The sequence below is a fragment of the Corythoichthys intestinalis genome, chromosome 12 (genome assembly GCF_030265065.1).
Source record: "Corythoichthys intestinalis isolate RoL2023-P3 chromosome 12, ASM3026506v1, whole genome shotgun sequence".
NCBI lineage: Eukaryota > Metazoa > Chordata > Actinopteri > Syngnathiformes > Syngnathidae > Corythoichthys > Corythoichthys intestinalis.
Window position 1 is genome coordinate 20,251,022 of NC_080406.1, and position 8,917 is coordinate 20,259,938.

The 8,917-nt window shown below is 36.4% G+C and overlaps 1 protein-coding gene across 1 annotated transcript; it reads right to left on the reverse strand.

Moving 5' to 3' along the window:
- Window positions 1-520: 520 nt before the first annotated feature.
- rprma (reprimo, TP53 dependent G2 arrest mediator candidate a) lies at window positions 521-4,541 on the reverse strand. The gene is made up of 3 exons (XM_057853132.1): window positions 4,337-4,541; window positions 2,196-2,340; window positions 521-1,380 (listed from the first exon to the last, which is right to left on the reverse strand). Exon 3 carries the CDS (start codon window positions 1,103-1,105, stop codon window positions 797-799), a length of 309 nt encoding a protein of 102 aa, XP_057709115.1. The 5' UTR covers window positions 1,106-1,380; window positions 2,196-2,340; window positions 4,337-4,541; the 3' UTR covers window positions 521-796.
- Between the last annotated feature and the right edge of the window lie 4,376 nt (window positions 4,542-8,917).

Sequence of the window (8,917 nt, forward strand, 5' to 3'; positions counted from 1 at the left end):
TGATGGATGCTGTAAAGCGAATTACATGATATGCTTCTGTTTCAAGCATTGTTACTTACATGGCAGCTCAATATTTCCCCATTTTAGCATTGTTTTACTTGCCTCCAAGATGTGCATCTTTTTGGGGGACTACACAATTAATATCCTTTAAAGGCACAATAGATTTGAAAGTCTCACTTTTTCATCTTCATATTTCTCCATGATATTACGTATTTTTAAAAATGCATTTAACAAAAGTTCAATATTTAGAGATGCATGTTTGTTCTTTTGGATGGTGACGTTAATAGCTTTATGCATTTTGGACTCTTCTGATATATTGTTTCAGCTGAAACAGAAGTCCTCCTTCGCAGCAATAAAGAAAAATTATAGCCGAAAAGTGAAACAAGCAACATTCTGCCTAAACAAATACCAATAAATTATTTTTGAGGGAGATGTATACAAAAAGCAGAATGACTAGTTATATCACATACAAAAACAGGCCTTTACAAGGAGGGCTGTCTTTAATTGCAGAGTGAATTTATTTCCAATTAATCAGACGCAACGCTCTCTCTCACATACAAACACACACGCTTGTGCTCATTGTATGCAAAAACACATACAGTACATATTTACAGATGGTTCATATCAAATGATACAAGGACTGCAACTATAGTGACATTACAACATTGAATACTGTATAAACAAATCGGCCTCTTCCACAAAATAAGGACCTATAGAAGTGCCCAGAATTTACCTTCTGGGTAAATCTCATTGTGCATGGACACAAGTCCCATCTCCCACCACACAGGTGTTGAGTTCAATAAGCTCCAACAATGACCGCCTCGGCTTCTTTAGACGGCCTTCTATCAGTCACCAAGAAGTTGATCATGCCCTCAGACTTGATGAGCAGGTTGCAGCCCAGGAAGAAGATGCCAAAGACCACAGTGAGAGACAGCACGCACATGACGGCAATCTGCACCACCCGCATGACGAACAGGCTTCTTTCATCCGGGGAGGCGGCCGCCAAGCCTTCGTCGGTCACCACCGATGACAGGTTGCAGCAAAGGATGCCCTCCGTCCTGTTGAACAAGCTGACGTCCGTGCGGTTGAAGGTGGTGGCGTTCATGGCCACTTTCCCGCTGATCTCCTCCTTCCTCAGAACAATTCAACTTTCCAAGTTGATGCTTGATATGAGATGTTGAAGCTGGATCCCAAGTAATGAGGTTGAGGAGAAAGGGACTTGGAGAAGTTTATACAGAGGTCTTCTGGTGGACTTCAACAGTCTGCTCTGGCTTTGCATCTCGTGTGTTCTCCCTCACAGATTGGAAGCACAATGGATCACCAGAGAGAGAGACACACACACTTGCACACCCATTTCGCGCACACACGCAGACTGCCTGTCTGTAAAAGAGCGTACAGGCGGGACAGCATAACAAGAGCGCCCCCATAAGGCCTCACTGCTGCATGACCTCACGTTATGTTTCTACTGTACTGTATACGGTGTTCACAAATATACTTCACATGTGTTATCTGTAAAGGCAAAAATTGTAAAATTCAAAATTAATATTGATTTGTTATGTTCTTTTTGTGCAAATGCAGAGGAAACTTTCCCATCTGTTTTGAGAATGTACCTTCTCTCACATCTTTTGGGTTGACCTGAACAATTTTATCAATTCCAAAGTTGAGCCCCCATTGAAAATAGTTTTTTAAAGACATATTTTGTTTGGCTTGTCCAACCTTGAAGAACTAGAAATAGATAAAAGATATGTTATAAACCTGATCTTTTTTTGTGCACAATTCCACGTTCATTGTGCAAAATATGTAAATCAGAGACAGAATTTTCATGTTTTTGGAAAAATGTTTTCTTTATACTTGGACGATTAAAGTTTCTCTTCAAACCCCAAGGCTATAAGGTCCAGTAGACTTTGCAAACAATACAATACAGATTGTGTTCAAAAGTCCGCCCTCCTACCCTTTTAATTATTTATATTTCTGTGTTGGAATTTTGCTAACTGTATGTGAATCCTTCACCCAATATTTGTATATTTCTATTTGTTGTGAATAAAGTTGGGGGAAAAAATGTTACAAACAACCAATTTTAGCTGACATTCAAACATGATCATCGGGGCCATTCCTGACTAATTTGGTACTCGAGGCAACATATTTGCTGGTGCCCCCTCCTCGCAACAATAGCTATTTTCACCCAAAACACTCACACTGTACTTCTTTCTCCACTAGCAGTTTGTGTATGGGTAGGTACTGGACTTGGTGGCCTTGGACTTTGTGCGGATGTGGATAAGGTGGCTGTAAAAGATGGCCCGGGATGTACAGAGGTGGAAGGAAAATATTTCAGAAGCGCATCTACAAAGAGAAGAAAGTGGGATATTACACTTATATTAGTCAAATAGCTGTTGATTGTAAAACCAGCATGACATAGCAATAATAGCGCCATAAGCGGATTTTAAGGGGTGGGCCAGGCAGGCCAGCCCCCCGGTGGCTAAAAAGTGTCATTGCATGAAATTGACTTCCCTATATATATATGTATATATATGTGTGTGTGTGTATATATATGTATATATGTATATATACATTTATATATATTTATACGGTATATATATATATATATACACATCATATATATACACACACACACACACACACACACACACACACACACACACACACACACACACACACACACACACACACACACATATGTTGTAAAGCAATAAAATTGCAACAAAAATGAATAAAATGAACAAAAAAAAATATTTTTATAATGGGTCAAAATTATTTTTCGAACAGATCATGTGACTAGCACCTTAGATAGTCATTTAATTTGCATATAAATTAAAAAAAAAAAATAGTAGAGAGCAATTTTCTTTTTCAAATTTTTCTTTGATTGAAATTTTTTTTTTTTGATTGAAGCAACTTTTTGGGGGATTGAATAATTTAGACACAAATGTCCTACCCATAATATGGCCTAAACACAAAAAGGATTGCTGCAATCAAATAAAACTTTTTCAATGAAAAATTAAGTGGTCAAATGCAAATTTTTCAATCTCATATATTTTTTTGCATTCAAAAACGTTTTCTATGATTGATTTTTTTCTTTTTTTTTTTAACTGAAGTGATTTTTTCTTTTTGAAAATATATATTTTTTTGAAGCAACCTATTTTCTGATTGAATAATAAAGACAAAAACGTCCTAGCCAAAATGCGGCCCAAACACAAATCAACATTACTTCAATCAAAAAAGTTGGTTCAATCCCCCCAAAAATTTCAATCAAAGAAAAATAGCGTTCACATGCATTTTTTTAAACTTTCAAATGTATTTTTGCACTCAAACATATTCTTTTAATTCAAGCAACTTTTTTTGATTGAATAACAAAGACACAAATCTACCTCCATATGGCTCTGCCCAGGGGATACAATTTTTGACTGGGGTAACTACACTGGCACGACACCGGCGAGCGTACCATATTCAATGGTTGACGATCTTGGTGAAAAGTATTGCCTACGCAGCCTGATTTAGAATTCCCCTCAAGAATGATGGGAAACAAATAACGCTCATTGTCAACTTATTATAAATATTCTTGTAAATTAATTTTATTGCTGACACTGCGTTACGGGGTCATCAACATGTTGTGCCCCTCTGCCCCAAAAGTCAAACTCCGCCTATGAATAGCGCTTAATTTCAGCAGCCTACTGTATCTGGCTCAATTGGATCCGGCCACTAACTTTGACCGGCGAGGTTAAAAAAATAAAATAAATTCATGAAACACTGCAACTACACAGGACCATTCAATAATAATGAATTAAATAATACATAATAATAAAAAATGACATTGAATATTTTTTTACAGGAACAGAATGGCCATTTTAATGAATTAATGACACATTTGATAACAAATGTTTGCATTTAAATCCAAAGCACTTTTAGTCCCTAATACCACAGAACTATGAAATTATTAATTGCATATTCAATGGTGTATTTATTCAACCTTGGCACTTTTGGGCAAGGCAAATTTGTTTGAATAGCACAATTGAACACAAGGTAAAAGTACTTCGCCATCACATGAAAATCAGCAAGACAGTTTTAGTCCCCCATACACTTTGTCCAACTTTCTCTAAAATGGAAGAGGGAGTAAATTTAACTGACTGTAATCCACACCTGGCTGAATACTGAAAAAATTTCTAAAACAGCCCTGGCTAATGATACAGTATAATTTAGCATTAGCAGTGTGTCGTCTAAACTCGATGTAAATAACCGCTAGCTTGGAATTGCGCAAAATTTACGTGTTTATGCAATTAAAACGTTTTTTTTTTTTTTTTTTTTTTTTTTCATCACAACCAACCTGTCTTTTTCTCGTTTATGCTCCTCTTCTATCTTCTTCTTTCTAAAATATGACCCGGAGGGCTTTGTCTTTTCATGACGTCTCTCAATAGTTTAAAATTAACACCTTCAGGTAGCTCTGTGGTGTGCGTCTCTGGTTGATTAGAGAATATGGTGAAAGTTTTGTCGTTTAAATATTTTGTTCTTTCTTTGTACTTAATTTTTATTAGTTCTTGGATTTAAGTAGCAATATTCCAACAGCATTGACAAAACGTTGCACAACTTTAGAGGGACAGCATCCTGTTAATTAGGATAAATAGTGACATCTAGTGGATGTTTGGAAAGTAGTCTCTGCGTAGGGATTCATCTATCAAACACTTGAACTCAAGTGTATTTCAAATTAAATAACTAAAATATGATTTGGTGCCTACAACAGTAATTTAAATACTTATAAAATTTACTATTACTACGCATAAACACACGCACACATTTTTATTAACATTTTCTTAATTTATATATTTATTTTTTAAAATAATTATATACACACACACTCCCACACCCGTAATAATGTTTAAAATAAAGAGAACATTTTGGGTCATGTAGGCCACATTTGCATTCCAAATGTCTATATTGTGGCCTACAAGATCCAAAACATTATATCACTGTGGACGCATGTGGACGGCAGGTCTTTGTTTTTTTTGTTTTGTTTTTTAACTTGCACAGTGAAGGGTTAATTTAACATGTGCTCTGTGTCTTCAGAAGTCTATGTGAAAGTAATACTGCAATTCAGGTCAGTTAGTTCTATTCATTTGCAGTGCATCTTGCAGAAATCTACATTTTATAACATTATAGGTTGAAATTTTTAACATTTATGTGCAATACACTTTAATTAAATCATTCTTAAGTATACAAGGTCTGTACAAAACGTTTTGAGCATAACTATAAAGTCCAACTGTGATGAATTTTTTAGCTGCTGATTTTTCAACATAAACTGCCTAGGTGTCCACACACTTCTGCTGTAGCGCTTAAATCCCCAAAGGTTTCATATTTGTCGTCCAAAAAGTCAGAGCAGATATGGCATCATCGTAGCTGTGAAAAAGCATCTTAACTAAATTTTTCTCATTTTTGGGGGGAACAGACTGGAATCCAAAGAAATTAGGTCAGGAGACTACGGTGGGTAGGGAATGAGTTCAATGCCGCCATCATCCACTCTTGCCATGGGACGCACTGACTTGCAGCGTTGTTTATCTTACGGTGAAAAAGTAATTAGTTTCAGTTACATATTACTTCTCCCAAAAAGTAATTGAGTTAGTAAGTCAGTTACCTCAACGTAAGAGTAATTAGTTACTCGGCAAAGTAATCTGACGTTACTTTTCATGTTCTATATGTTATTACAGGGTCCATTCTATCACGTCTTTCACATGAAATATGTTTATATTAACTGATTGAATTGAACTGTCTTTTTCTTTCCCCAAAAAACATTGGTCACACTTTTTACATTTTTTTTTTTTAAATTTTACCTAAAAAAGAGTGTAATGGTATACAAACTTTCTAACTAGCTTTCAAATACTAACTTTCAAATTCTGTGAGAAAAAAAGGCCTTTTTGTTTTTCCTGTTGTACTCAACCCGCACCAAACCGTGACCCCCAACCAAGGTACGTACCGAACCGTGATTTGCGTGTACCGTCACACCCTTAATATAGACCCTACCCACGTGACGTCACAACTCTGCTCTCCTGAATGGTACCGCCCAATTGTCCGTCAAAACATAGTGTTAACCTGTTACGGTTACGTACATTCCTCCTATTTACGGCGTGTTTTTCTGCTCCTTAACATTAATAATCAAAATGGTGAAGGCGTGTGTGGCTGTTGGTTGCACTAACAGAGAAGATGGAAGGAGAGATTTGAAGTTTTACCGTATTCCGAGGGATCCAAAGAGGAGAGCGAAATGGACGGCTGCAATTCGACGTGAAAACTGGGCACCAAAAAATCACCACAGACTATGTAGTAGTCATTTTATATCCGGTAAGATGCTTTTAAGATATACTTAGAGGGTTTTGGGCTGACAAATAACCACAATTAAGATCATTGCTAGGCTAATCGCCGACAACATACACGTATGTATGTAGTGAGAGTGCTATCGCTAAACCATATAAACATTAAAAGCCTTAACTCCATTGACAAACGACATGAAATACATTAGACTTGACAGTGGATGTTAGCAATAACAAAAGATTTTGAATTGAAAATTTCATAACTCACCTTTCCAAGCACAAGATAGATTCCTGCCGAATTTTCGTGGACGAGGACCTGTTTCATCCAACCAGCAACGAAGTATTTATAAGCCTCCAAGCTCTTGAAGTTTTTCAAATTTTCGTGAGAATAGGCTGATTTTGTGTGGACAAGATAATTGTAAATATCAGCGTAGCAGATGTCAGGCAGACAGGGCGAAGACAGTGGGTCGAAAAACATCGATTTGGGCAGCAAATATGGATCTGGCGACTGTATAGAACGAAGCTTTTCCACATAACACCTTTTATGCAACACATCCAGTGAGTTTACGGCATCAGAAAGCACCGGGTCTTCCATGAAATGCATTTTAAATTCCTCGATCAATTGAAACCAATGCTAATACAGAGACAAAATGACGGACAAGTGGGCGGAACCATACAGCGAGCACGTGGTTTTGTGACGTTGGTGGGTAGGGTCTATACAGTATATAGGTATCAGGATATCTTCCCTCTTCTAGCTTTACTCTAGTTGTTTGGATTTTTTTTTTTTTTTTTTTTTTTTTAAATCACACAAGGTTTTTGGACACGTTATTCAAGAAAGTTTAGGGCAAGTGAATAATTTTGGTAATAGAAAACAAAAAATATGATATACAGCAGCATCTACGAGGACAATGTCCACTTGGTGATGATAATGCATACTCAACAGGAAAACAGTCCATTATTTTCAATTAATTGTACCCACCTGAACACCACGAACTGTATGTAAAAAAAAAAAAAAAAAAAAAAAAAAAAAAGTTGCCTGAGAGTTTAAGATCACTCGCCACACTAAATGCTAATGCTAGCGAGAACGCGAATGCTATGCTAACGCTCCGAGCCACCTAGCATCGCGTTTGCAACGGCGTCACAACTCCCTTTCCCCCCTTCCCTCTCGCTCTGCTCTCTCTGCGTCTCTAGATAGTTCTCGCGTCATTCAACCAACGTAGTAATGTTTAGTAACTAGGTCTGTCAAACGATTAAAATCTTTAATCGAGTTAATCACAGCTTAAAAATTAATTAATCGTAATTAATCGCAATTCAAACCATCTCTAGAATATGCCATATTTTTCTGTAAATTATTGTTGGAATGGAAAGATAAGACAAGACATACTGTACATAAGTACTGTATTTGTTTATTATAACAATAAATCCACAAGATGGCATTAACACTATTAACATTTTCACTTAGTCCATTGTCAGAAATTCTCACAACTCTCAGCAGCAAAAAATTACGTGCAATTGACAAATTCTGATGCAGTTAGTCTTTAAAAGAGCTGAAATAAATGCATGCCAATCTTCATTCTTCTTACATTATTCATTCATACTCTCAGAAAACTTTTAATGCAACCCTTGTATGTGTTTTTCCACTTTTCCCCTATGTCAGGGGTCCTCAAATACAAAAGTTGAAGGTCCACAATTGTTTTTTTCATTCAAACATGGGTCCATTTATTAATGTCGGTCAAGTACAAGGCAGGTCGAAGGTGGTAAAGGTGGTTTTCCTTTGACCAAACAAAAATACAATGCACATTCTGATTAAATAAAAATAAATTAACATTTTCTTGACTTAAAATACAAAAAAACATGCAAGTACAATGTTCACACATGTACACTAAATAATTGATAAGACCTGTCATTAAGGTGCAAACAATAACTATCGACAGTACATTTTGTAACTGTAAATCACTGCTTGACACAAAAGAAAACATGTGCAAGGAGTACAGTAAGTGTTCACATGTACAGAACATAAATGACCTGTCATTAAAATGCAAACATAATAATTATTGACAGTAACTTTAATTGTAAAACACTGCTAAATGAGAGAAATGGCATTTCGGGGTCACAAAGCTGTTTACTCACATCATCAGCCAGTACTTCAGTGCGTCTTGTGGTTGATGAATCTGAGAGTGAGATTTGTTTGATTTTTGTTGTCATTTCCTCATTTTCTTTTCCTTTGAACATTGCCACCATCAGTTCAGTCATACACTCTTATTATTTCTCCATCAGAGAACGGCTTCTTATGTTTGGCCAACACCCACGACACCGAGTGAGCACTCTGTTGCAATTTGTTGTTGTGTTATAGATTTTACAATAACCTTGCTTGACTCTTGATATGACTGCTTCAACCTGTTAATTTCTTGCCTTCTCAGTTTTGACTTAGTAGGAAACTTCTCTTCAAAAGAGCTGTGCTCTTTAACATAATAGTGTTTAACACTTTCACTATTTATCAGAGCAACTGCCTTTAAGTATATTAAGCACATAGGTTTGGTACTTGCAGTTGATAAAATGGATGCATATTTGTCAGCCTATTCCTTATTGAAACGGCAATTTTCGTTGTC